The sequence below is a fragment of the Corticium candelabrum genome, chromosome 4, assembly GCF_963422355.1.
Source record: "Corticium candelabrum chromosome 4, ooCorCand1.1, whole genome shotgun sequence".
Taxonomy (NCBI): Eukaryota; Metazoa; Porifera; class Homoscleromorpha; order Homosclerophorida; family Plakinidae; genus Corticium; species Corticium candelabrum.
This window is the reverse complement of record NC_085088.1, coordinates 6,063,914-6,091,283: the sequence shown is the minus strand read 5'-3', so window position 1 is coordinate 6,091,283 and position 27,370 is coordinate 6,063,914. Positions and strand designations below refer to the sequence as shown.

Genomic DNA, 27,370 nt, shown 5'->3' with positions numbered 1-27,370 from the left:
CTATTCTTGGGAGAGGGTAACTATCCTTACTGTGACAGCATTCAAACGTCGGTAATCAATACAAAATCTGACACTACCATCTCGTTTCTTCACGAGAACTACAGGCGAGGACCACGGACTATTTGAACAACTCACTATTCCTGTGTCCAACATTAGTGTCACCTGTTTGTCAACCTCCTCTTTCAATGTGTGTGGTATTTTACGTGGTAGTTGTTTCACAGGCTGTGCTGTGCCCGTAGGTATTTTATGCTCCACTACCCCTGTCGTACCTATGTCCATAGGTCCTGTCGAAAAGACACTATGATACTTACCCTTTGGAAAGTTGAGATGCGAATTCGGCTAGAATTCGGCAATAACACAGGGGCGTACGCAGGATTTCTCTAGAGGGGGTTCGTAACTTCAGGGGCGTACGCAGGAATTATCCAAGGGGGGTTCACAACTTGATTACAACTGTTCTATTTTTGGCAGTCAAACACACCATGACCTTCTTTAATCTTAGCAATACGTGCTGTGAGACTAACTGTTACTTGGGTAAATGAAACTATTAGAAAGCAAATAACTTGCTCAACATCAAGAGTTATCAAACAGCATACTAGGTGCTTCAATTCTACGTGGATGTTTCTGCATAAACAGTTTGCAGACGTGGTTAATATCAACAGGTGTAGCGTAGTTGACGTGGATGAGAGCTGCAGCAGCAAGACGGTCTTCACTCTGAGTGCTGCGCAGGTAGGTGTTGAGCCGTCGCAGAGCAGAACCGGATCGCTCACAGGAACAAGTGCTCAGAGGCAGTGTTGCAAAAAGCTGCATAAGGACACGCAGGTTTGGCATTGTGCAGACACCAGGAGCCAGGCAGTCTTTCAGAGATTGGGAACGAGACTGCGGAGGAATGTTGAGCCATTTTCTCTTCCAACGAACAAATTCCTCATCAACAATGTCAGGGTTCGGCAAGTCAGCACTGTAGAATATTACAGCCTCTTCAATGTCCTGAAAAGATGATGTTTCACTGATAGAAGACGGCAGGAGTGATTGTAGTCTAGCAACTTTCTGCACATGCTTTGCAAATCGGGCTTTCAAGTCTGCAAGCAAATGATCTAAAAAGGGCAGGAGAACTGTAACTTTAAAGTACTGCTTGGGATCAGAGCATTGATAATTAGAACGATGCTGCTGCCGTTGGCAAGTTCTGGGCACAACTGGAGCAATATCAGACTTAGCAGCAAGGCAGCAACTGTGGTTGTAAATTCTGTCTGAAAATGCAGTCAGTTCATCTGCGTTGAAACGTATGCTAAGAAGCTCTTTCTGACAATCTTCTATCATCATCAAGCCAGAGTAGAGATCTTGAGAAACTCCCTGCAACCTTTTAATGGGTTCTCGAACGTACGAGAGCGTACGGTGCAAAACAACCATTGCATAAATAAAAGAGAAGGATTCCAAGGACTTTAAATGCGCAACCGCATCCTTCTTGTCATCAGCAGAGAATCCGTCACTAAACATGGCGTAGTGTCTACTCCCATAAATTATTACTTCGCACAGCTCTACTAGGTATGGATGACACTGCATGAAGCGCTGCCACCCATCAATATTCTCCACCCATCTGGTTATACAAACATTAAGCAGAGGAGAGCCATGTGCTGCTCCAGCTTGCTGTTGCCTTTCACATACTTGCTTTAGTAGACCTTCCCTCTTTGGTGATGCTCTAATCCAAAGAGTGATGGCCTTGATGACAGAAATACAATTTCGGACGCATGGCTCTGCACAGGCTTGTGCTATTACAAGGTTGAGGGAATGACCGGAACAGTGAGTGTATACTGCCTTTGGCTGCTTGTCTAGAATTCTTCTCTGAACACCTGACTTCTCTCCACTCATTGTTGACGCTCCATCATAACCCTGTCCACGGAGATCCTCAAGTGAAAGACCAAGGTTTGTCAGAAGTCCAGTGATAGCCTGTTCAATATCAACAGCACGAACTCGTACCATTTTTACGAATGAAACAAATTCTTCTCGTATCTCACCAGACGCATCTACAAACCTCAGGCAAACAGCCAAGTGTTCCACATTGTGACTGGAAATTTCATCTGCCAACACAGCATAAAACTTGGCCTCTTTCACTTCCTCAACAATTTTTGCGCGAATAATGTCAAAACTGATAATACCCATTATATCATTCTGTGACCTTGGTGACAGGTATGTACCATTCCGTGCCAAGGGCTGTTCCAGGTGCTTCTTCAAGACTGCATCATTAGCAGCTTGGTTCTTAAGCAATGCCAAGAAATTTCCAGGATTACTGCTGGATGAAATCCCTTCTCGGTGTCCACGCAGTGCTAATCCTTGTTTCGTCAAATACAGTATGGCACGAACTATCTGTTGCAAAATATGCTTATTTGTGGTCAAGCGATCTTGCAGTACCGTGCGTACCATAACATCAAGTCTAGAATCAGGGTTATCTACAACTGCTCTGAATGTATCTGCTTCGTCCATGCAGTGAGCATGATACGTGTGTTTTGCATGAGCTGCCAGCGACTCGCTCAGCTTCACCCAGTTGCGAAAAGGCACGTTTACAAAGAGGCCTTTGTCAGCACGAGTCTTCTCTGAACACAACAGAGCGCATGGTGCACAATACACAGCATCATTGGCTGGGCTGTAGACTAGCCACGAGTATTTAGTAAGCCAATCCGTGTTAAACTTGCGGTTACAGCCATACGAACGAGTAGAAGGCAGTACGGTAGGCGGCGAAGTATGCCTAAAGAGTAATTTGTACTTCTCACCTCCGGAAAGCGCTGAAACGGCTGTGGACACTTCTTTGACTGACATTCCAATCTTGATAGTGAGACCTACGTCAAATGGGCGACCAACGAAATCCGTGCACGTCGTGGCATTCTCCCTCACCGTGTCTTGGACCTGAGTGTCTAGATTTGACGTCGGGTGGCTGTTGCTTTCCTCAGTCAACACAGAGCAAAGCCGTGGCCGTCGGTTCGGTGGCTGGCAGTCCTCACGATCATTATGTTGCTCACCGCCCGCATCGAGTCGACCAGCTTCGCTTGATGGCCTTTTATGAGCCGCACGGAAGAACGCTGCAATGCTCTGTTGATGCGCCATTTTAGCTTGTCCTCGGAGAACCGTAATCAACACCGTGCAAGCGCATGAGTTACATAAACTTCATCTCGGCTTTGTAGATCCAGTAATAGGCGCGCCGAAAAGTTAAGTGCTGTACTACTTTATAGATTTATATTATTTTTTACAGATAATTTCAATGTATCCAAAATCGGGAGTCTCGTTGTGTCTTCTGCTGTCCCCATATGTAATGGTGCTGTGTAGTTGCGCTCATGCGGCATTGCCTAATTCGAATTCCGCCATTACCTAGCGCCTAGAGGGGGTTCGTCCGAACCCCCTCGAACCCCCTCTGCGTACGCCCCTGTAACATAGTTCGTATTTGCACTCAAATTCGGGAGAATCCGTTGCGTATTCGTACTGAATTTACCCCTACACTCAAGCGAATTCGCTCCGGGTTTGTTGCAAGTTTTGGCCACTTTCACTTAGTGACTTCGGGCCGAATACTTACTAAACAACGCGAAATTAGGTGAGAAATTGCTCTGTATTCACACCAAAATTCAGCAGAACTCGCAGTGTATTCTAGCAGAACTCGCAGTTTATTCCAGCAGAAATCGCAGTGTATTCCAGTAGAACTCGCAATGTATTCTAGCAGAACTCGCATTGTATTCCAGCAGAACTCGCAGTGTATTCCAGCAGAAACGGAGGCGGAGTCTATTCGAATTCTCTGCGTATTGTGGCCATTTCTATACTCAGTGAATTCGTACCGAATTAGTTGCAAACGAGAAACTCGCCGGACCTTTTGTGTACTATGTATGCGTATATCAATGCCACATCAATTCAGAATATCGATCTCTACTATACGGTACTACACTGCAACAAGTCTCACATAAACTACACCAGTCACTTCTTAGACGGAAATCGGCACTTGTCTCCAAGCACTTTGTTCACCTTGTTCAAAACGACCTTTAGGTTTTCAACTGGACCCAAATGAAATCTCAGCATACAGTGACCTGAACACCACTACAAAGCAATCATCAGTCACAGTGATGAACAAGACAAGCAGACATACTTCTTAAAGCTTCCATTTTCTTCACATCCAGCTGTCGCTTTTCTTGTGTTTTCCCTGTTATGCTGCTGGAAGCCTGCTCTTCCTTAGAAAACAGAGTGTCTAGCAGGTTTCTTGCTAACTCTGTTCTGTTAATAGCAGCCTCAGCTTTGTTTAAGCACAGAAAAGGAACCATCACATTCAGTCTTCTATCTCCAACAAACGCAACTGATAATCACACAAACAGATGAGTAATAGTTCCTATACAAAACTAAATGAAAGTATATCTGGTACCTTCACTTCATGAAGCATCTTGTATAGGAGATGGAGCAGCCGGTGATTCCAACATAACAACAGACCTGTCAAGCTCTTCCACTGATGATGTGCTCCTTGTTTGAGTATGTTGAGCTTGGTGAGGTGGAAGATCAGTCTTCTCAACTTTAACAGGAACCTGAAAGCAAAGCTGTTGTTAACTGTTCAACACATGCTAGGTGTACCAATAATTACCTTCATCTGCTTGTACTGAAGCAATATTTTGTGTATATCCTCTATCATAACTGTGCTGGTATCCGACTGAGAAGTCAATGAGTCAACATTTGATTTCAACTCTGCCTGAGCAGCATTCACTAGCAGGAGAGTGTTTTGAACTTGTTGTAAATTGCTCTATCAATTAATACAGAGCCAGACATCATTAAGTTAAACATAGTTGATGAGCAACTTCAGATGGGGCGTTATATGACTACTAGTCTCATATCTAAAGATATTAGGTCTGCGGAGAATTCAAAGCTTCTCTGCTGTAGGGTCTGTGATTAGCCAAACTGGCATGTACTTAGAGTGCATGCATAGCTCCAGATAGATAGATAGCATGTTTACTATAATCTACTTGTATAGGCGTATGACTTTATATTCATGCTCATAAAAAACATTTGAAAGCGGGAACAACATGCATACTTAAATACTCTTTCTTCAATTGCTCAATGCACGAGCAATATCAAACACGTTATTGTACAACTTCACTTAAAGCTAAAGTTACTGCAAATACTTACTTTTATGCATTGTATGTCTTTTTGAAAAAGATCCTTAAGCTTGCCACTAGGTGATACAACACACTTCTCTATAATGAAAATCAAACTTGTATACCAACAACGACGACGGATCACTAAATACCTTCTGAGTCCAACGACAAGATGCAATGTGCTTTTTCTCCAGCTCGCCAAATGAACTCTTGATTCCTCTCGAAACCGTTTTCTTTATTAGAGCCTTCATTGTACTCTGCATTTGTTCCGCATCTGTCACTTTGTCACGCCCCAACACCATTCTTCTGCGAGAACACGTCCGTGCCAAATGGCCTAACTCACCACAAACATAACATGGACCAATGTCCTTCCCACGATATCTGGACACATCGTTACTAGTAGTAGGACAAAACCGCTTGTAATGTCCGTACTCACCACAAGCAAAACATTGCACTTGTTTGCCATTCCGTTGTGTCTGCTTCGCCTCCCCTCTTACCAGGTGTGATGTCTTCTCGAGAGTGTCCAGTTGATCTGATATAGCTCGCATTGCTCTCATAATGTGACCCGACGCACTCTCTTCTTCGTCGTCATCCTCACACGCCGTTATTCCAGCGATTCGCCTAGCTCGCAAGCCTCTGCGCTTCTCCAACAGCATCAACTCCCTAGCTCGCGTAACCGTATCTTCAAGCGTTTTAGGGGCGTGGATGAACAATTGATCCGCGACAGGCGTTGGCAAACCCTCCAGAAAGTAATCGATCAATTGCCTATTACGAAGTTCGTTAGGCAAATTCGGCGCTGCCCGATCGATCAGCCGCTCTAACGCTCGTAGGAAGACCTCTACATCCTCTCCAGCCTGCATTTTCCGGTCTTGCAGCTGTCGATCCGCTAATTGACGAGCTTCTTCTGTGTCCGGGGCAAAAGACTGCTTGATCCCTTTTACCAGGTCATCTTACGACTCGGCAGTTGCGTGTCTTTTATACAGCGAATACCCTTTCTTTCAGCAGCAGCGGAAGCCTTAGTAGCTTCTCGTCTGCATTCCAACGATTCGCCTTCGCGCAGATGTCAAAGCGCTTCACCAAGAGCTCGAAATCACCGTCACCAAACGGTTCTGGCAGCTGTGGCGTACGAGGGACTTGAACAACTACGTTCGGCTGCACTTCATGCTGCACCTCTTCGGCCATTTCCGCGATGTTCGATTCCTGGTCGCTCAAATCCACTCAGGAAATCCCACTCCTTGACACCAGATATGATATGCTACTATACGAGTAGACAACACGGACAAGGATCGCTTGGATACCGAGACAACGACAGTCCTTGACGGTCAAGTACCGACTCTCTATATTTATGATTACAATCGTCTATATAGCAAGTGCACGCCCACTAATCACACTACTACTGTTACATATACCACATCTGTTTGTTAATTAATTAAATAGCAGACCTACATATCTATAGCTATAACTTATATTGTATATCAAGTCTAACTGCAAAATAATTTAATTAAAAATTAATTAATGATTTATTTCTATTGCACGTAAATAATAACTAATTGTGTGTGTCAAGTTGAAGAGAAAGGAATTACGAGGACACAAACGAGCAAATACCAGTGAACATATGGATCTTCTTCTTCAGAAAGTGTCTGATTTGAGGATAGAAAACGAGAATATTAAGCGTCAATTGCATGCCACTACAGGAAAAGTTTGCACTTTTTTCTGGAGAATCAAGAACTGGCCAGATGTCCTACAAGATACAAAGAATCATAAACGTGAAACTATCTACAGTGAAAGTTTTTACACAGGATATCCAGGATACAAACTACGTCTTATGTTTAAACCAAACAAAACCAAAGGAGGAAGTCATGAGTTTTATGTTGGCGTTTTATTGCAGGTGCTGAAGGGAGAATATGATGATCTATTAGAATGGCCATTTCCACTAAAGTACAAACTGTTCATAGTCGATCAACAGCCAAACGTAACTGTTGCCAACATAACAAAAATAGTAGACCCAATTAAATGGCTTCATCTTGATGTTGAAGAAGTACTAAAGAAGCCAACTGCTGAATACAACGAAATGGGTTTTGGTTTTCTAGGTTTCGCCACACATCATTCCCTTTAGACCAGAACGTATATTTGCATTGAAGACAAATCCCTTTTCATCAAAGTTGAAGTGTACAACTAAAATTTTTAGCTAATTTTATTAACATGCTTACCAGCACAATTAACTTTTAATTCTAAGCATTGCATTTTGTTATCTACAGTTGTAATTAGATATCATGCAAGTTTATATAATAATCAAACTATCAATTATCTGTCGATTAATTCTAATTATATTGATATATTGATGTCTTGTCAACTGAACAGGTCAGGGATTCAATTTCCCTAACTAATAAAATATTTGGAAGAAGTTGGTCACGTACCAAAACACAATACCTACACCCGCTTTCTCTAGACATGTATTTGCCTTTGCACGTGATCAGCTAGTATTCTACTGTTCGAAATAGTTTATAGTATACAGTATAGGTCGTTATCAATTCTGTGGACATTTAGCTAAATATATCTATCATGCATACGTTGATCTAAATAAAAAATAGTGCTTTAGTGTTAGTAGCTAACCTTTACTCAATCGAAATTTTAACAACACGTCAATGCTCACCACACATCTTAGCCAAAGCGTGACATCCGGGAAACGACGCAAGTACGTTCATGCGCTCGCAACTTTGGACTAAAAAACTTGCTGTATAACTTAATTAATTAATTATCAATACTGCTACAACGTTGCTTTTGCCGCCAATTTTAATTGCACATATACGAGAAAATTTTAAATCTAAACATTGAAATGGAATTCCATATAATTTAATTAAATACTCAGTATACTTGTCCAAATTAAACATAATAATAAGCATCTTTGTCAACTAAAAAAACACTGGGTCCAACAATATGTAAAAATCATGCAAGTCTGCCCTTTTTCCAAAACAAAGTTTTCAAACTATATTGTAAAAGTAAAACAGTTATAGTTAACTGAAGCTATCCAACAACACACAGTCATGCTTGTCACAATTTGCCATACAGTTTTTGTCCATGATTTCAGCTGGCATCTGGTCGTATAACATTTGTAAGATCAACTGCTATCTTTATAAATAGAGTGTCATCTTTAACATATCCATTGCTGTCTAAAGTAGCCAGAAGTACAAATAGTGGACATCCAGATGCAACATTCATCTCATTTCTTGGTCTTTGAAATGACAAGGACGTGGGATCAGGCCTGAACGTGTCAGACACGTGATTGCCGCCTTGTTGATCGGTGAGTATGAGAGTGACTTTCTGTCTAAATGGCCAAGGAAGAAGAGAATCGTATTCTCCTCTCATAATCACAAAGAAAAGAGACAAATGAGTACCACGTCCCATCCCGTCTCCATTCAGATAGAGACGAGCACACATCTTGTATCCATTGGGTGACGTGTAGAATGGTTGTGAGTAGATGGATGGTGTCTTGCCACTCACAGCATCTATTCTTCGTCGTCTGATGTCAGTAATCTTCCACAGCAGCACACCGTTCGTGTTCTTACAATCAATCATGTCAAGCCTCAGACCGTGTTCTGCTAGTTTCATATCATGACTTGCCAGCACTCGATCTTGAGCCCTAAACTGCTGCTGCAGACCCACATTCGTTCCACCGTTGAGTCTGTATTGAGATAATTCGCTTTCCAGTTGCTTCATCCTGACATCCTGCATAGAAATGGTTTCTTCAAATTTAATGCATTTCTCTGTCATCAGCCTCATGTGTTGATCCAATAAATCAACTTTCGTCTTGAACTGTTTCTGAATGTTATCGACTGACTCGTAACACGCTGCGATTGTCTTCTGCTGCATAAAAGTTTGGCGAGACTCGAACTCTCTCAACTGATCTTCTAGTGCTGACAGTTTCTGCTCACTGTCGCTGCTCATTGAGTCATGTACTGCAGGCTTCTTGAGACTCTGAATTTGGTCTTTGATCTTGTCGTCTATTTTGCAGTCAAAATCTTTCACTTCAAGTTGCAGTTGTTTCATGCAATCACCAAGGCAAGACAAATGAAGTGGCAGTGAAGCTTCAGCATGTGCATTCAGCTCATGTTGTTGTCCCTAAATTATAGGCCAGGCACGTCAGTATAGAATAACGAATATTAAAATATTGTGTGTTGAATATTACTTTGAAATTGCATCCAACAATGTTGCATGTCACTACCTTCTTTGGACAAATTTCCATGTGACTTGCCAGCTATTATAAAATAATATAAATAATTAGATTGAATAGAAACATACTGTCCACACAAAGACAGACAGCTAGGCAGGCAGAAAAACAAACATACGGACATATAGACAGACAGACAAACAGACAGACAGATGTGCAGACATGCAAACAAACATGTGGATGCAAACAGAAAAGTAAACAGAGGCAGACAGACAAACAAACGTACAGCTAGCCAGCCAGCCAGCCAGCCAGATAGACAGACAAACAAACATACAAACAGCCAGCCAGCCAGTCAGACAGACATTCATCATTCAACATAAAATTTAATATCCATCAACATTTTCTCGATTCATTGTTTTTCCATCTTCACATTCATTTGGACAGATTACAGGTGCTTTCAAACATGATGATATATGATCAGTCAGCTCCTTAGCTGTCATTGTCTCATTGCAGTATGGACAGTTGACAAAACGAAAGTCACAAAAAATGTCAACATGTTGCTGTAATTCAGATTTGGTCACTTCAGCTAAACAACCAGGATTGGAACAAGCCACTAGTGTGTATGAGCAAGTATCAATGTGTTTCTATACAAACAAAAACAACTTAGTTTGACTGCAATAATAAATTATGTTATTGTTTTGTGTGTGTGTGTGTGTGTGCGTGTGTGTGTGTGTGTGTGTGTGTGTGTGTGTGTGTGTGTGTGTGTGTGTGTGTGTGTGTGTGTGTGTGAAATTAAACTCTTTTCATAACAGATGTCTCCAGTTTGTGTCTTGGAATCTCTATCACAACACAGTGGAAAATCATATCTCAAATGAAACAATAAGACAAAGATGGGGAGATCCTGACAGTATAAACATCAAACTTATAAGACGTCGTATGCAATGGTTAGGGCATTTGGCTCGAATGCCCAACCATCAAATTTCCAAGATGTGCTTCTTTGGGTGGTTATCAGAAAACGTTCACAACGTGGCTCTAAGAAACGCTGGAAAGCCATAATTAGGAAAGACCTAAATGATCTGAAGATTCCAGAAAGCTGTTGGTATGACTTAGCAAATAAACCAAGATCTGCCTGGAAAGACCATTACCATGCCTGTCTGGAGTCTAGTCAAGTGTCATCTGGCAATGTTGATTTACAAACTGTTGTCTGCCATGAATGTCACAGAGGTTTCAGACACATTAGTGACTTGAAGAGACACAAATGCATTGCTAAAAGAAAAGCTTATACATGAGCAAAAAGGAGCCATTGAATGCCTGACATGTAAGAAGTATTTTCAAAGCAAAGGAGACTATGCAATACACAAATGCATCGATACTCATGGGTAAACTTTTTTATGACTTGTCTTTGTCCCCACTGAAGGGGTAGGGTATCCGTTTAGACAGAAGCAATACAGGAGGAGGAGGAGGTGTGTGTGTGTGTGTGTGTGTGTGTGTGTGTGTGTGTGTGTGTGTGTGTGTGTGTGTGTGTGTATGTGTGTGTCCATAATCTAATCAATTGAAGTTACTTGTAGTAATCTGTGTTCACCACTCCAGTCACAACCAGCAGGTTTCATACAACAAAAGACTTCCAGTTCCATCAGTTCCTTGTCAGCAAACACATCTCTGTAGGACTAATAAAAACAACAAAATTAACAATTTTCATACTATGCATACACTAGGTGACTTACTATTCTTTTGTCTAGTTTTTCCTTACAAGTTGGGCATATTGGATTTTCACATTCCCTATATATATACAAACAATTATATTTTAATTAATATTGTTTGTTAAGTTATGCAACACACACACACACACACACACACACACACACACACACACACACACACACACACACACACACACACACACACACACACACTCTGAGGACAAACCAAGTTGGAATTGACACAAACTGATGTGTCAATATCGTCATGCCATATAATACTTTATTCATAATTTCATGCAAAGTCGAGGAAGATTTGATGTCATCTAGACACATCCACAGCCACACAACCTAGCAAACGCTTTCTCATATACCTCAATAACTGCTACAAAAGCAACTAAATGCTCAATATCCATGAAAACCTAGTTCTAGCTTCAAGCACTATATAACTGGCTAACGACTTGATGACATTGAGCGACAAAATGTAGAACTAACATTACGTCATGCATGTAACCTAGTGGAAAGTAGGTATGTATGCACCTTGAACCGACACTAGCACAATACAAAGGTCGATCACCTTTTTAGACAAGCTTGGAACAAGCCTACTAGTAAGCAGAGTACAAACGTAACCTAGTGGCAAAGTCAGTATCCCAGTCATCTGGGCCTCCATTGATATTAATTGATACAAACAAATTCTTTCAGTGCTTGATGTACCGTACAACATTCTACTTTACTGTAACTAACAAATTTAGTAACTTTTTTCACTCACCTAAATAGAGACTTGAAGCACGGCTGATGGAAGCGATCTCCGCAAGACGCTTGGACTGGCTTGTCGAGCACTGTGCGACATAGCGCACAATGTAAGTTCCCTGGGACTTTAGTTACGTATGCGACGCTGTAACCGTCAAGCCTAGACATGAACAAGTGACGTACTGTTGCACATCACCATGGTAATTACCGCACATTTATACCAACGACAAACGTGTCTAGTAAGCCTACGTCATAGTGACTTGACAGAGTCACTATGACAGTATGACGAACCCACAAAAGTGCAGGTCACTCTCGGACATGCGCACTTAAGTCGATCTCAAGTGACGTAGTTTTTTTGCGTCGTAGCTGTACGTAACATATGTTCAAGTATCCCTCCAGTAAACCCTTCAAATGTTGTTCTTACGTTGCGCATGCAAGCTGGGGGCAAAAGGTAATGCAACTTTCAAGAAAAGTAGACGTGTTGTTTACATAGAGTGCTCTAGATAACTATTAGTGCTCACAATAGATCAGCACGTGAAGATTCTTCCACAGTGCATGGATACATCGCCTCTAGATAGATGATTTACAAGTAGATTAATTGCTACGTCTAGATTAATTAACTTACGATTATTTACTCATTCTTTTCACGTACACAGTACGACCACCTAGACAAACTGGCTAGTGCACTAGCTGTACTTACACAAACTGGCTAGTGCTAGAGCTGAAGCTCTCTGGCACATCTCTTGCATACGTCAACTGACAGCTCGTTCCTGGATCTTGAACAGATGTAGACATACCAACTTCGTAGTGCTACTTGACATTAGAACACGTAACTAGCTATGCTATAGTGAAGACTTCAGTCCAGTTGTGCTGTTTATATAGAGCTACATGCTAAAACTTACGTCACGCAGCACCTCTCGTCATGCTGCATGAGGTAACTTCTGCATGCTTGTGCAACTTCTGCGTGCATGCGTTGTGCACGGGTTCAACGCAATTTACCTCTGCGTGCGATGTGAGATTTGGCAGAGATGGCACGACGCGTACGCCACACTTACCATGCACTGTCTAGAAAGCTATAGATATAGACTAGCTAGTCGTTTGTTTTATAGTAGGAGTGTTTCTGTGGCTTCTATTTGTTTTGTTTTGCCAGACTAAACTTTCAACATGTGACTGCAATGTTTTGGACATCTTGCAACTATTGTGCAATAAAAAACACGTGATATAATGACATTTTCTTGTTGACTGCGTAATATAATTTGTAATGTACACCCTACCACAATCACATGACATGCATGCATGTGCTTGTCCCCTTTGTAACTAATTACTCTTCTACTATGCCATGTGACTTTGCCGTGATTAATTTCACAACTGCAATACATGTGGCTATTTCACAACAACAACAATTATGTTAGTTAATTACGTAAATAAAATTTAGTCTGAATAACACTTTGTTTGCAATAGACTTCCCACAATAATTGTAGATCGAGTCTCGATCTTTAAACCATCTTCAACATCGCCTCTACACTGCAAGAAGTGATGATGTAAGGAACAGGCAAGTTTTCAATTAATCGAACGTTGTTACAATTGCATTGCTTTTTTGCAGCACCTTAATTAACTACATCAGGTTACTATGAAGATTTCAGACAAATCATCAAACAAGCAGGACGTGCTTCATGTAATTGCTTCATTCCAATATCATATTTCTGTTTTACTCAATATGGCGTCTGCAGCTGGTGCGCCTGGTGGTTAGGAAGTGGAGTTTGTAAAGCCACTGAAAAAATCTCGAGTATCCATCTGCTTGATTGCTTTCAGAAATCCTCTACAGACTCCATGCGGTCACCTCATGTGCAAAAGCTGCGTGGACAAAATCACAAAGTAATTAAAACTTAATTTTAGTTGGAATAACTATAAGACCATAAAGTAATATGTTGTGACTATTTGTTAAATGATATGGAAAGTTTAAATGTCCACTGGATAACAAGGTGAAGAAGAGAAGTGAGGTGGGTGTGGTACAATAGCGTTTACATCACATATTATGTTATAAGGGTTACATGTTGTAAATAATCACTTCAGGCTTTTTTGGATAAAATTCATGAACGTAAAGCTCTTGGCCTTGAAGTAAAGTGCAAGAATCATGGAGATGGATGTACATGGATTGGGGAGTTGAGTGATCTGCAGGTTAGTCAATTAAATAATAATATAAATTTGAAAAAAAGGTGGTAACCCAAAATTTTTAATCAGAAACACGCAGATGATGCTAATCACATGCAACAATGTGGGAGTATATTTTTTCAGCTCTAACCAAATTCTATCCCACGAAAACTGAACAAGAACTTCACTGTCCATGAATACAATTCTCTTGCTAAGTTTCCTAATCTGATTAATTTCTTTAGCAGTTTTCTTCTTTAGTGACGTAATGGCTGTGTTGCATGCTTCTGCAGAAGTCGTAGCAAAATTCACCGAGAACAAATTCCCGCGAACACATCTCTTTACTGCCTGCTTTCTTCTTGGAGAAGAAAGGCTGTATGCTCTCATTCCAGACTTGTATTTTACAACCACCTAAAAGTCATGCATTCAATCAATGATTTGTAAGCTAGATGCAATTTTTATGACTCAGACATCCTCTGACCTTTACTTTTGGAGACACTTTTTGGATGCTCTGTTGAAGCATTTCTAGTTGGCTACCTGTCATTTCATCTCCATCTTCATCCCCAGGTACTTCAAGTCTTTGCCTCTTTGAAGCTGTACCACATACATAGACAGGCAAGTGTGCCAAATCTTGTTTTATCTATAATGAACCATATGCAGTCTTATTATAATTCCATCTTTCTTAGTTAATTTTTATGTAGATCAACATGCAAAATGAACTAAGACTCACCTTAATTTTAATTAACCTTCAGTAGCTAGAGTTCACTTAGTTTCTTCAAATATTTTTGACAGTAGTGACACACATAAGCTGGACCAGCAAGTGGAAAGTACGCAGACAGTGGAAGACCCGAGTGGTCTTGAAGCATAACTTCTAAAGTATGCCGAGCATCAGTGAGACTACGTTCATCCAACCGTTTTCTCTGGGTCCACAAGGTAGTAGTATCAAGTGGTCTAGAAGAAATTTATATATAGTAATACAAGATGATGACTGGCTGTCGTTATGGGCATTGCCTAATTACAGAACCTTCTAGAAGAAAATTAGTAATACAAGGTGGTGATTGGCTGTCGTTACGGAAGTTGCCTAATTACAGAACCTTCTAGAAGAAAATTAGTAATACAAGGTGGTGATTGGCTGTCGTTACGGAAGTTGCCTAATTACAGAACCTTCTAGAAGGCTAATTGGAAATGGGGAGAGCAACACGTAATAAAACTTCCCAACAGTTTATTGCAATCATTCGATTGAAGACGCCCGAGCTTGTGGAGTTGCGGATCAACCAGAACGAAATCAATGGAAGCGACGGCTGTGCAACGCGAATATTCGAGCGTACCAACGTATCCATCATTCATTCAGGTTCCATTCCCCAGACAACCCTGGAGGAAGGTAGGTTGTAGTGTTCACTGTTGATTTCTTCAAGTTTATTGTTTTAGACAAGCATGCCGAATTCCCACAGGTAATCTGTTTTTTTCTCGAATTTGCTCGATTCATAAGTTTTCGTGGCTAGAAATGTAACGCACTCGGTTGCTGTTATGGTCGTAATTGCAAAATTCAGAGATGCTGAACTCAAATGTTGCAACTTTTCAAAATGCTATGGTTTGGATATCGGAAATCTGGCGCCAGTGGCGAACCGCAGTTTCTACCAAACGTTTTGGGAAAGTCACACGATTTGCAAGAAGCAGAATCGAGCAATTTTAAGAAAGTGGGGTGTTCGTGGGGGTGTTCTGGGGAACGGGATCCCCATCGCCAAGAACGACGCTGCCTTCTTGATAAATATCTGTACGACAGTTGGGGTCTGTTTCGAGAAGGTGTTGCCACGTAATGCTTACTCAGATGTCACACGTACTGCAAATGCTAGTCGCCAGAGAGAATGAGTCCAAACAACACCTCAGACGCCTACACGGATATGCAAAACATTTGAGTTGCGATTGAGATCATTGTACTTGCAGGTTCAGCGATTAGTGTGCAAATGCTTTTGCAAACGCAACTTATTTTTGTAGATTCGATTGAAGGCAATAATTCTATTGTCTAGGTCAGTGTTTTTTTTGCCCACAATAATCAGTTTACGTACATAGCTAGCTAAATGACATCAAACAGCGGTACAGTATAGGAACACTTGCAGGGTCACAGACGAGAGCGCCAAATGCAGAACTAATCGATAGCTTGTTGGAGTTGCTAGAGGTTTTTTACGGTTGTAGTCTACTGTAGTTGAGACGTATATGATAAAGAGATGTTAGAGATTAAAGTGATAACAGAAATCAAACTACTTTGGTGTGTTTTTTTGCATGTGTTCAATTTTTGTGTACTTCTAAGGAAACATGTAAAATTGTACATTTAACTGTTTGCTTTTAATTTTAGCTATTGTTTTATTAAAATCAAATTTTATTCTTTTTTTCTAAATTTTCCGTTTTGATCAAATGGTAAGAGGATAGTGCACATGGTATTGTTTGCTATACTTAGCATGCATAAGGTGAAAAGAAAGGTATAATATTCTACATTTTTAGAATTCTTGTTTTTTAGCTTATCTCTGTTCTTTTATTTATCAAGAAGTTCACAAAATAAACTGTTGGTCACAACACTGTAAACACCGTAATTGAAGAGTACAGAGAAGAGTGTAGAAACATAAAGCGTCTAAAGCATTTTATATTCAAGCATTGAAACTAAACTGGCAGCAGAAACCGAGTCTATCATTTGTTGCAGAGGTCATTTATATATTATACGTTTGCTCTTCTTTTAACAAATTTAGCTCTTGCTTATTCTAATTGCATACCACAAAATACTGTGCAAGTTTGGGTTGTTTCTAAATCACGGCTGTGCATGGTCGAACTCTAATCTGTTAAAAAAATTGTAATCTACTTGAGGATTGTAACTGATACTGCACCAACCGAGATGTTGTTTTACATGTTGAAAAGATAACTGTTTTAAACATAAATAATTATTGCTATATTTCATAACATTATACGTTATAAAATATTTGAGGCATAGAAGAGCAGAAAACACGACCATATTTGACTCAGCAAGTCTGAAAGGTTAATGAAATTCATTGTTGTGTAGCAACTGTTAGCATCCTATGGTGGGGCTAAAAGTTTACTATGGTTTGCTTATGGTATAAAGAAAATTACAAAACATTGTCAGGGTACACTGCTTGAATATTACTAACAGATGTATTGGTAATTTTGTAGGTGACACTTCAGCAGTTTCCCTATCTGAGGGTAGAACGGGAAGGAATGTATCTGGTACACCGAGTTTGCTACTAGATTTGGGTGTGCTGCTCTTCAGTTACTACAGTCAAGTGAAGCAGAAGAATAGAATTATGTTGTGACTAGTATTGTAGTGTATTGATTGTTAGTGAAGGGGCGTAGCCTATAGCTATTCAGCATGTCTGTTTTGATTACTTGCCACTTAGCGCTTCCGTTGTTGTTGTGTTCATATAGTAAGCTGAATAGAGTATCTAAAGGAACTCACTGTCTAAAGGACCCAGAAACCTAACAGTGATGATTTTATTATTTTACAATTCTTTATAGTCCTAGTTATGGCAAACAACTGTGCTCGATCAAAGTACTGCAATTGAACGTCACTCACATAATTGTATAACTAAATGATGCAGTTTGTTAGAAATTCACTTGTTATTGTGCGGCACATAGAGCAAACATCAGACTGCTCAATTTCTTTTGCTGGAAAAATTTTGTATTAGATAGAACATATTGACTATGACACACTGGTATAGGCCATCATACGTCTATTGGGAGTAACCCATGCAAAGCGTCATTTTGAAGTTAATAGAAGTGCTTCATCACCTAGACTTTGTTGTTGCTGTCTAGAGCTAACATGTAGGATGAGATTTCGACTTCGCTTCCTTTACACAGCAGCGTTCATAGATTCGCTTTACTTTGCATTCATAACTTTGCAGTGATAATCCTAACTTACGACTAGAGTTCAAAGTCTTGACTAATTGAGTACACGCTTTCTTAATAATTCATCTCCCACCTGCCGTGCCAACAGACGTAGGAAGGACGAACGCATTTAACAATTTGTCTTGGACGGGCGTCATTTGACATCACAAAGAGGCCGAAATTGTGGCAGGAGTCCCAGCAAGTGTACATGACGCAACAGTTCTGTGGTAATCAGTAATTGTTGTGTTCTTTATTAAGAAGATCCGTCAGAAGCGCGCGTGTACAGCCGTAGATGCACGGGCTACGCAGGTTATACAATTTCTTTTGAATTCACTTTAGCACTACGTTGTAGCAGCTTCAGTACAACATCTGTATCACTGTGGTAAGCTGCTGTCTGCAACAGACTTCGTCCATTCTAGAAAAAGTAAATGTATATGGTATCATTCTACATGCGAGACAACAATTACTAATCCGACATTTGTAGCTATGCTGGCACAACATCCTAAATGTAGCAGAAGGTCGACGACATCTTTGTGACGTCGAAAGCATGCAGAATAAAGAGCAGTATACCACCATCCAGAAAGACAATGACTTTAAGGTGCAATAAAACCTGAAAAATTGACTGACATATGGTACCTTCTTTCCATGTCTATAGAAGCTCCTGATTCCAGAAGACTTAATTCAACACTGTCTTTGTGACCAGCGAAGGCTGCACTACTCAAAGGAAATGTTCCGAACTGCAAATGCAAAGGGAAACTTAAAACTTGTGTACTATCATTAAATTTAGTAACTTCACCAAAAAGATGGATAGATGATCTGTCTTTTAGAGAGTGTCATGATCAAATCATTATGTTTGAATCTACATACATTATTCATACAATCAAAATGCAGCAAGTTGAGTTCAAATAAACTGAATTAAACATGCAAATAGTAGAGATTGTATCGGTTTATTCAGAGGTCTACAAAAGTGTAAACAGACACGTACTGACCAAAAACTGCCTTCTCCCCTTATCAAGAGTCAGCATCAGAAGTCATGCATCATTTGTATATACATGGGACTAACTGGCACAAGTACACATTTAGGATTTTATTTGTTCCTAGGTCTTAAGTATACCCAACCCTAGGAGGAAGAGCCATTGCTTGGTTGATGTGTGCATGCACAAGACAACCCCACCAGTTTCTTGCTCAATTAGTTATACTATATATTTAATTAGCATTTATTATGCATTGCATAAAGTTTCTCCTTTCGTTCTCTGGAAAGGTCCAATTAAATACACTCTTAATTAATATTATGTTTGAATCTTTGAAGGCATTTTTCGTCCTTTGTATTAGTAAATTTGAGACAGTCAGACCTCACTATTCCGACACACAATAATCCGACACCCTCACCTTCTGACAAAGATACATGTTTGAAAAGTTGGTAACCCAAAAATTTTAATCAGAAACACGCAGATGATGGATGTGATTTTTCTCAAGTTTTTTTGTGAATTTCTGTCTGTTGGATGTTCTGACAAGGTATGTTGAGAGATGACAAACTTACAGATTGATAAACAGACAAATAGCAAACAAACACGCAAAGTGATGAACAAGTGGGTTACATGTGTACACAAAGGCGAAAGACAAAATTAAATGATGGGAGGAGTATACAATCATGCATGCATGAGTATTTATTACCTGCAGGAGCCCATTCATTCTAGTAGCAACAAACATATCTAGCTAGGTAACTATACGTATACTGCATGGTATGTTTGAGACTAAACTCTAGGTTGGTGTTGACTGATACTTCAGACAAACGCTGAAACACATTGTATAAACAGATATGGTGCACATTACCTTACTAGTATAGTAGTAGCACGTTGACTTCATTAGGTGATATTGTTGAGCATATGGGGCCTGGGCCATATGGTAGATCATGAAATTGATGTACAGCTGACTTAGCTGAAAGTGACAGCTATAGAGAGTGGTGATTTGACAGTTACTGTACATGTATATTGTTTCGTTATATAACTATATAGTAGCAAAAAAATATTAGTAAACATGTACAGTAACTGTCAAATCACTTACTATACGCACCTAGCTATAGAGCGCAGCTATAGATTCAATCTTGGCTACTGCACTCTCATGCATTTATTTGAGACACAATTAACTGAATGATGTTACTTGCAGATGAAGAAGAGAGATGTTGGTGATCATGAAGACAAGTGCAACAAAGAGAATATTCGTTTGCTCCTAAAGAAAGTTGATGATCTCAATGCCTGGCTTCAACGTCAACCTTCTGAATCCTGCAAGTTCATGTGGAGTATAGAAAACTGGAGCAAACCCTTGAAAATGCCAAAATGGAAACACCAGATTTGTTTAGCAGTGCCTTCTACACAGGTTATCTGGGATACAAATTATGCATGTGTGTCGACCCGGATCAGGGAGAAGGTCATGTGGGTGTGTATCTAATCATCATGAGAGGTGACTTAATTTGATTATCAATGAATGAATGAATGATATATTTCTGTCGCAGTGGCCGTTTTCGTATTTCTATATACTATCTGTCGTTGACCAGCAGCCTGATGGAAATGATATGAGCTGGCTTATGGATTCAACAAAGCTCAATGGACAGGAGCTCAAGTGGTTTATGAGAAAAACTGATCAAAACTTGTCAGGATGGGGGACTGGTAATCTTATTAGTCACTTGGATTTGACAAAGCAGGCTTACATCAGAGATAACTCTCTCTCCTTGTAAGTGCAGAAATTCTGATAAGAAATTCTGATCAGAAAATGAGACTTCAATATTATTGATATTCTATCATCGGCTCACTGCAAGTGTGTAGTTCTTAATTGTTATACCACAAACTTGAGTGGTGCATAGTTTTTATGTGCTAGACTAGTCTCTTAATTGCTACACATGCTTTTTCATGGGTACAGTATATGTCAATAGCGTTATTGTGTGCAGATTGTTTCCTAGCTGTAATGTGGAGAGTTGCTGCTGAGATACTAACTACTACGTATACTGACTGCGTTCAGTTTGTGCAATATGTTCTACTTGATTGTCATGTTTTGAAAAGTATATTCATTGCCACATACTCTCGTGACTGTTCTTCAGCTTGTTCAGCTTCTACAGCACAGCTGAGGAACAGCTAGCTGGCAGGTACACTAAGCTCATGCAGTATTGTAGACAGACATAGAGCCTGGATGATTGGAGATGTTGGGAGTCCCAGTTGCTACCTATATGTCTGGATGTATTTTCTCCTGTTAGTTTAGACAGTGTATGTGTGTGTGTGTGTGTGTGTGTGTGTGTGTGTGTGTGTGTGTGTGTGTGTGTCTGTGAAAACTGACTGTTTGATCTGATGTAACATTGAGTCTGACCTTCACTTGTTCATACTCAAGGCACACTTGATCAAACTGAAATCAAGAACGATCAGAGCTCCAAGTCAACCTTAAGCCGCTCCCAATCACCAGCCATTGGTCTTGACTATCAGTCATCCATATATCGAGCACAAACAGCAATAGCATCTGCAATGTCAGCACCTCCGCCCATACCTGAAGAGGACAAACACAGTTGCAGTTCAGACAACAATATATTCACAGCTGAGAAACAAGCGACATTCAGTCCTGTTGACAGTTTGAGTGACAACAATGTAGCTACTGTCATTTCGATGCCGAATGGTATGGATTAGTTAATTTTAATTACTTAGAATAGAGTGACATTATTTCATCCAACTTGTTTTGTTGACTTGATACAACAGAGTTTAGTGATTATGGTTGCAATGAATGACTGAATTTTGTTTCACAAATTAGATCAAGTTCATTTAAATGAAGTTGCTTTATCGAAGCATTTGCATCAGTTTCATGCAAGCTAGTATATGTACGAGATATTGGGGTCAATTAACACTTGTCTGCACATGTAAGTCTCCATATGTCAAGCTGGACGTGATTGACATGTCCATAGGTGTGTCTGTATGTGGAACTCTTTCCACAGACTCACTTGCTTGTTATCTCGATAAATGAGCTGCATTGTCTCACAGCATATGCAGACACTCTAAACGGGTGGCATGCATATACTGTCATTGCTTAATTTGCTCCAAGATATTGCACGTGTAACCACAGCCCTTTGAAAAACCGCACAATTTCCAACTTAAAAGTGTGATTATCGAGTAGAAGATTCCCTGCATTTCATAAATAGTATAGAATCCATATATAATAACCTCTACAAAATATGCTGTTTGTGGAGCAAACATGCAGCTAGGCCCACAGGCATATATAAAAAATATATACTTCATATATATATATATATATATATATATATATATATATATATAATATACTCACTAGATCTACAGTGAGCTCCTAGCTTGCATTTTACTTCCTAAACCGGCTTATATAGCCTAAAATTCACAACATTTGGAAGGCTGAAAAATTAAAATATCCCGTATATACAATTATTAACTAACTAAGCTTCTTATTTACTAGCTTGTATATGCCTGCAGCTGCCTAGCTGTTCTGCTGGTAGATTAGAGGTGTCAATGTGCATGTCTGCGTGCGTGAATATTCCTTAATTAATTAACCTATATTTATAAAACCTTCACCACTGTCCACATGCTGTAGACTTTATGATCATATACTCTACTAGACTAGCTGCAGCACCTTGAAAATTTGACTTCATGCAAACAATTAATTTTTAGTAAGTAGGAGCCTTCACAACTAGGCATTGACATGTGCAGCTACAATCGCGAGCTACGGCTCTTGTCATGCAAGTGCATGTATCTAGGTAGCACAACTGCCTAGTAGGTGTCGTGTATTCACTCAATGTACTATTCAACACCTCTTCCCCATCAGTCCAGCTGAGTACTGCAGCTGTATTTGCAACACCAGCTGGCTTCGCCACAGCAATTAATTGGTCAGCATGCCACAGACGTCCATCTTGTAGCAGGTAAGTGTCCTTCCCTACCCTTGACCAGACTTCTACTGGATCGGACAATTGCGACTTCAACTTATGGCCTCTTAGCGGACGCTTTACTCTTACCCAACTTCCGGGAGAAAAGGACGAAGCTCTAGCTCTCCTTTTATGATCTACATATGCCTTCATCGCTGCCTGTTTCCTTGCCACGACCTCGTCCGCATTCTTCAGCTGAAGTGATCCCTTCTTATCTTGCCTAGGAATCATCTGGGATAAGGGCTGCCGAAGCTTTCGGCCCAACACCTTTATTGGCGATCCTGCATAACCAACTAGCTTTCGATTTGCTGGTTCCAGCTTACTCCAAGAAAACCATCGATCATATGACCTTTTTGACAGCACTGAAACCTTCGCCCCCAAGTCAATAACAAGTGACAAACTGACACCAGCTAACTCGCAAACGCATTGGCGATACTCGAGTGTACTGGACTGACCACCCACAACATTGATTCGAACGGTCTCCAACTCTACCCCTTGCTCATTGCCACAATCAACTTCCTGGATCTGTGACTGTTTCTTTGACCTACAGCAACGTGCGTAGTGTCCTATTCTCCCACATTTTCTACAGGTCTGTGTTGATGCTGGGCATGTTGAACCCTTGTGAACCGAGAACCCACAGTTACCACATTTGCCGTCTCCTCTGCTACTCCAGCCGCTTTTACCTGGCCGTGTCTGTACTTGACGAATCCCACGTGACTCCTGTGCCAATTGACCCAAAGCTGTATTAGTTAAACCTCCTGGCACTGCATCCATTACGCTACCTGACACTGTCGCAATAGTTGCTGAATCCCTAGCCGCCTCTTCCATCCGTGATGCCAGTACAATTGCTTTGTCTAGAGTAAGATCTTCATCTTCTTCCAACAAGCGGTCTCTCACTTTACCACAAACCGTCTTTTCTATAAGTTGATCCCTAATCATTTCGTCATGCAACGGTCCAAACTTGCAAGTGGCTGCTAGCTGTCTCAGAGCAAACACATATTGCTTCACGGACTCTCCTTGATGTTGCTTTCTTTGTCGGAATTTGAATCTCTCGACCATAGAATTGAGTCTCGGTCCGAACAACGTCGCACACACATCACGTAACTGAACGTATGATTCCGTCTCTGTCTCCGTCGAAAGTATCCGCTGCCCTTCCAGTCCTAAGCAATGAGTCAAAAGGGCGCGTAGTCGAGGCTTGTTGTCTGCTTCGTCTTTGATTGCCGCGGCTGCCACGTAGGTGTCAAAAGCGGACAACCAATGCTTCCATGGCACCGCCGGTTCCCCCGGGTGTGGAAGGAAAGGAGGAGGCGGGTGAATGCCTGAAGTCGCCATCCTCGTCGCCAATATTGTCGTGTATTCACTCAATGTACTATTCAACACACGTTAACGGCCGCTACTCTAACACTGACTCAAACACCGGTTCAGTCATCCTTTATCTACCGCAAAACCCCAGTTCCCGTATGCTAGCAAGCATCTACAAACACTGTGACACAACAGTAGGCATATTAGTTTTACTAATATCGTTCATCCAAACCACGTACTTCCAAACTTCGTCCCCCATCTTTTTTCAACACCTCTTTTAAATTTCCTGCTTTCTCTTTCTACAATCCAACACAGTCTGAGACACAGACAACAGCCGCAAAGCCTCGGCCTCCCAGACCCGTGTAGCGCCAATTAACGCGATCGAGCTGCTGTTGGAAATGGATGATCCTGTTGAGTTTCTGGATCCTTTGCCAAAGGATCTCGAGTGTCCTATATGTTTGCTTCATCTTAAAGAACCACTTCTTACGTCATGCGGCCATCGATATTGCAAATCTTGTGTTGACAAGATAACCAGGTCTGACAATGAGGATCCTAGAGTCTAAATTGTATACAAGCAGTGTAGAGCAAATACTCTAGCTACTTCATGATAAATACTGTTTGGGCTTTCCTGCAGAAACAAGGAATTCACCTGTCCTCTTGACAACAAGTTATGTTCAAGAGCTAAAGAGGCAACTTTTTCAATTTCATTTAATTAAATGTTGCCTTATGTCTGTTATATTAGACGTGTTTTGTAGACATTTCCTGACCGAGACTTTGAACGCAAAGTAGCATGTCTCAAAGTGAAATGTGGTCGATTTAGAGAAGGATGTAAATGGTCTGGACAACTCAACCAACTCGAGGTTAAAGGAGAACTCCCACGCTAATACAAGTTAATCTTTAATCAAAGTACTAGTTGCCACAACTTCATTGGCACAACAAGTTTTTACCTAGGCCTGTCAAGAAGAGAGAAACAAGAAGGCAAAGTTGGGGGCGTGTCGCATGGGCGCCACCATCTTGGATGATGACGTAGAAGTGTCTTACCTTCGCGCATGTGTACATTACTGCGTAGGCAAATCTTGCGTAGGATGGTGTATTGCATTGCGTACGGCTGTAATAATAAAGATAAGGACAGACAGCGTGGTGTGCGTTTCTATCGATTACCACTTAAGAACAAACCATTGCTGAAAGAGTGGTTGTCCAAGCTTCGTCTGAAGGATCCGCCCTTGTCACAGAACAGTCGTGTGTGTACGGAGCACTTCCACTCCGACTGCTTTGAGCGAGATTTACAAGCAGAGCTCTTAGGAACAAAACAAAGGGTGTGCCTGAAGCCCAACGCTGTTCCAACACTCTTCTCTTTTGTAAGCAGTACATCAACGAGGGTGACAGGCAAGCGACGACAGCATGTTCACGTAAAACAATCCACGCTTCTATAGTACAAACTAGGAAGTTAAGAATTTTATGTAATGTGCAGGCTGTTTACTAAATTTACTAAAAGACATACCAAAGCTCACCAAATTTTGTCACACAGGCATGCTAGAAGTGTTTCACTCACTTCTCACAAAGTACTGTCCTAAAAGGCAGCATTTGGGGTATAAGGGTATGATGACAAGAATACAGCTGGCTGCTCTGGACCATAATTACAACATTGATCGAGAACAAGCAACAACAAGTAAAGGAATCAAGAGGTATAAAGTTGTATTTCCTAAAGCTACCAAAGCCTGGGTAGCAAAACCTATAGCTGAGACAAAATCGTATCAATACCTCCACGAAATTTCAACGTCGGTGCTGAAGAGAAGATCAATGGAGCACACACCCATAAGGCACCACAAAGCTAAAGCTCCACCAGTGGACTTACCCAAAAATATAGCTGGGCACAAACAGCCTCCCAAAGAAGAGATTATACGTAGAACTAGTACTCGATTCAATTAGAAGTATTAGTCCAGTTTCCAGTTATTCAGTTACAAGGTCTTCAGTTGTTTGTGTCAACTACATATTAATTTGTTAGCTAATACATCACTGAGAATCATTAGCATCTCTAAACCCAACATAGCGCCCACTCTCTTCTGGAAACGCTCTGCGTACGGCAGACACCACACACGATGGTATGACTATTCGTACACCTCTCCCCAACATCTCGTGAGCCCAGTGAGTAAATTGGCGGTAAGCCGCCAGTCTCAAAAGCCTACACAGGGAATTACCATGCACTAGCAGGTGAGAACGAACGTGATCGTTGCTTCAAATCATACCTGGCCGTAAGAAGTTCTGTAATGGAGCCTGGAGAGACGTTCATGACACCTACCGCTGTGCGTAGAACTTCATAGTGCAAGCAGACAGTGTGAAAACTGTCATGCGCTGTCGCACATCTCACGCCATGAAGTCTCCAGCTCAGAGCATCGACTTCCTTGCAGCAGATGCATTCTGTAATGCTCGGCATGACGATACACAAACCACAAGTACACCAGTCCGTGTTTTCTAGTCGTTCCGTACGCGTATCAGGGACATGAAGTGTTTGGTCATCGTCGTCGCTACCGCCAGAATCACTTTCTGACATATCTCCAGCGTTTCGAACAGGTTCAAAGTTATACGGACGGATAGTTTCCATTGTTCTCTTCAGCCGCTGCGAGACATGCGCATAGGGTAAGACACTTCTACGTCATCATCCAAGATGGTGGCGCCCATGCGACACGCCCCCAACTTTGCCTTCTTGTTTCTCTCTTCCTGACAGGCCTAGGTAAAAACTTGTTGTGCCAATGAAGTTGTGGCAACTAGTACTTTGATTAAACATTAACTTGTATTAGCGTGGGAGTTCTCCTTTAACTTAACTTAATTAATTAACTAGCATGCAAACAATATTATCTGAACGTAGTTGATTTACATAGATCATATTAAGGTTGATGAAAAGGTAACTATAGAGATATATAAATGGTTATATTGTTTGCTGATTTTCTTGTAGACTCACATGTCAAGTGGAGGTTGTGAATTCGAGTTAGTGCAATGTCCATATGCTGAAGCAGGCTGCACTTACAAGGTCAATCGATGTTTGACTGTCCGTCTAGCTGTTTGATTAATTGTTTGTATGCCTATATCTGGTTTGTCTGTTTGTTAAGTAGTAGACCTATACATACAGCTATATCTATCTATCTATATGTCTATCTATATGTATCTAGCTATAGCATACATTGTATATTGAGTCTAACTGCATAATGATGTAATTAATTAATTAATTGATGATTTATTTATACTGCACTTAAATAATAATTAATTGTGTGTGTCAAGTTGAAGAAAAAGGAATTACGAGAACACAAACGAGCACACACCAGTGAACACATGGATCTTCTTCTTCAGAAAGTGTCTGATTTGAAAAGAGCAAATACCAGTGAACACA

At 40.8% G+C, this 27,370-nt stretch overlaps 7 protein-coding genes and 2 long non-coding RNA genes across 14 annotated transcripts in view; 4 read left to right on the top strand and 5 right to left on the bottom strand.

Moving 5' to 3' along the window:
* Positions 1-334: 334 nt before the first annotated feature.
* On the bottom strand, positions 335-1,992 carry LOC134178340 (52 kDa repressor of the inhibitor of the protein kinase-like). Its single transcript, XM_062645201.1, has one exon. It carries the CDS (start codon positions 1,972-1,974, stop codon positions 571-573), a length of 1,404 nt encoding a protein of 467 aa, XP_062501185.1. The 5' UTR covers positions 1,975-1,992; the 3' UTR covers positions 335-570.
* A 1,753-nt stretch (positions 1,993-3,745) lies between these two features.
* Positions 3,746-6,542, bottom strand: LOC134178837 (uncharacterized). 2 transcript variants are annotated; one of them, XR_009969708.1, is made up of 7 exons: positions 5,545-6,542; positions 5,261-5,489; positions 5,140-5,207; positions 4,601-4,756; positions 4,388-4,544; positions 4,118-4,321; positions 3,746-4,068 (listed from the first exon to the last, which is right to left on the bottom strand). It is a non-coding gene; the product is annotated as an uncharacterized LOC134178837 (long non-coding RNA). The 2 variants fall into 2 exon arrangements; XR_009969709.1 differs by having other exon boundaries at positions 4,601-4,719.
* Positions 6,543-6,723: 181 nt separating this feature from the next.
* LOC134178502 (TNF receptor-associated factor 6-like) lies at positions 6,724-7,224 on the top strand. The gene has a single exon (XM_062645377.1). The coding sequence runs from the start codon at positions 6,724-6,726 to the stop codon at positions 7,222-7,224; it is 501 nt and encodes a 166-aa protein (XP_062501361.1).
* A 659-nt stretch (positions 7,225-7,883) lies between these two features.
* Positions 7,884-21,255, bottom strand: LOC134178138 (TNF receptor-associated factor 3-like). Of its 4 annotated transcripts, none has more exons than XM_062644941.1 (7): positions 21,117-21,255; positions 11,743-11,883; positions 11,001-11,055; positions 10,839-10,943; positions 9,675-9,920; positions 9,295-9,363; positions 7,884-9,227 (listed from the first exon to the last, which is right to left on the bottom strand). In XM_062644941.1, the coding sequence occupies exons 4-7, from the start codon at positions 10,908-10,910 to the stop codon at positions 8,193-8,195; spliced, it is 1,422 nt and encodes a 473-aa protein (XP_062500925.1). In that variant the 5' UTR covers positions 10,911-10,943; positions 11,001-11,055; positions 11,743-11,883; positions 21,117-21,255; the 3' UTR covers positions 7,884-8,192. The 4 variants fall into 4 exon arrangements, with proteins under 4 accessions (XP_062500925.1, XP_062500923.1, XP_062500924.1 ...); XM_062644939.1 differs by lacking the exon at positions 21,117-21,255 and adding an exon at positions 12,424-12,568; XM_062644940.1 differs by lacking the exon at positions 21,117-21,255 and adding an exon at positions 11,973-11,992.
* Positions 12,041-21,257, top strand: LOC134178145 (uncharacterized). 2 transcript variants are annotated; one of them, XR_009969588.1, is made up of 10 exons: positions 12,041-12,174; positions 13,185-13,264; positions 13,327-13,398; positions 13,454-13,598; positions 13,682-13,723; positions 13,797-13,901; positions 19,926-20,219; positions 20,272-20,489; positions 20,704-20,898; positions 21,138-21,257. It is a non-coding gene; the product is annotated as an uncharacterized LOC134178145 (long non-coding RNA). The 2 variants fall into 2 exon arrangements; XR_009969587.1 differs by having other exon boundaries at positions 20,272-20,898.
* On the top strand, positions 15,038-17,326 carry LOC134178144 (uncharacterized). The gene is made up of 2 exons (XM_062644948.1): positions 15,038-15,252; positions 17,049-17,326. Exons 1-2 carry the CDS (start codon positions 15,057-15,059, stop codon positions 17,186-17,188), a joined length of 336 nt encoding a protein of 111 aa, XP_062500932.1. The 5' UTR covers positions 15,038-15,056; the 3' UTR covers positions 17,189-17,326.
* An 846-nt stretch (positions 21,258-22,103) lies between the features above and the next one.
* LOC134178140 (uncharacterized) lies at positions 22,104-24,358 on the bottom strand. The gene is made up of 2 exons (XM_062644943.1): positions 24,225-24,358; positions 22,104-24,166 (listed from the first exon to the last, which is right to left on the bottom strand). Exon 2 carries the CDS (start codon positions 24,013-24,015, stop codon positions 22,429-22,431), a length of 1,587 nt encoding a protein of 528 aa, XP_062500927.1. The 5' UTR covers positions 24,016-24,166; positions 24,225-24,358; the 3' UTR covers positions 22,104-22,428.
* The window catches only part of LOC134178141 (TNF receptor-associated factor 6-A-like), a 3,744-nt gene continuing 693 nt past the window's right edge, over positions 24,320-27,370 (top strand). Inside the window, exons 1-5 of the mRNA XM_062644946.1 lie at positions 24,320-24,520; positions 24,620-24,674; positions 24,741-24,845; positions 26,939-27,013; positions 27,262-27,370. The exon at positions 27,262-27,370 is cut by the window's right edge and continues 693 nt beyond it. Coding sequence (XP_062500930.1) covers positions 24,384-24,520; positions 24,620-24,674; positions 24,741-24,845; positions 26,939-27,013; positions 27,262-27,370 — 481 coding nt within the window. The 5' untranslated portion in view covers positions 24,320-24,383. The remainder of the gene's footprint in view (positions 24,521-24,619; positions 24,675-24,740; positions 24,846-26,938; positions 27,014-27,261) is intronic.
* On the bottom strand, positions 24,853-26,733 carry LOC134178143 (P2X purinoceptor 7-like). Its single transcript, XM_062644947.1, has 2 exons — positions 26,232-26,733; positions 24,853-26,167 (listed from the first exon to the last, which is right to left on the bottom strand). The coding sequence occupies exons 1-2, from the start codon at positions 26,585-26,587 to the stop codon at positions 25,999-26,001; spliced, it is 525 nt and encodes a 174-aa protein (XP_062500931.1). The 5' UTR covers positions 26,588-26,733; the 3' UTR covers positions 24,853-25,998.

Bases quoted from the DNA above. Each gene is read 5' to 3' on its own strand.
- LOC134178340 (XM_062645201.1), bottom strand. From the start codon at position 1,974: ATGGTACGAGTTCGTGCTGTTGATATTGAACAGGCTATCACTGGACTT.
- LOC134178143 (XM_062644947.1), bottom strand. From the start codon at position 26,587: ATGGAAACTATCCGTCCGTATAACTTTGAACCTGTTCGAAACGCTGGA. The intron at 26,168-26,231 runs GTATGATTTGAA...TTCCCTGTGTAG, and splicing joins ACAGAACTTCTTACGGCCAG to GCTTTTGAGACTGGCGGCTT.
- LOC134178144 (XM_062644948.1), top strand. From the start codon at position 15,057: ATGGGGAGAGCAACACGTAATAAAACTTCCCAACAGTTTATTGCAATC. The intron at 15,253-17,048 runs GTAGGTTGTAGT...GTAATTTTGTAG, and splicing joins CCAGACAACCCTGGAGGAAG to GTGACACTTCAGCAGTTTCC.
- LOC134178502 (XM_062645377.1), top strand. From the start codon at position 6,724: ATGGATCTTCTTCTTCAGAAAGTGTCTGATTTGAGGATAGAAAACGAG.
- LOC134178138 (XM_062644939.1), bottom strand. From the start codon at position 12,518: ATGTCTACATCTGTTCAAGATCCAGGAACGAGCTGTCAGTTGACGTAT. The intron at 10,944-11,000 runs GTAAGTCACCTA...TGTTTTTATTAG, and splicing joins AAAAACTAGACAAAAGAATA to TCCTACAGAGATGTGTTTGC. The intron at 9,364-9,674 runs GTTGATGGATAT...ATTTTATAATAG, and splicing joins AAACAATGAATCGAGAAAAT to CTGGCAAGTCACATGGAAAT.
- LOC134178140 (XM_062644943.1), bottom strand. From the start codon at position 24,015: ATGGCGACTTCAGGCATTCACCCGCCTCCTCCTTTCCTTCCACACCCG.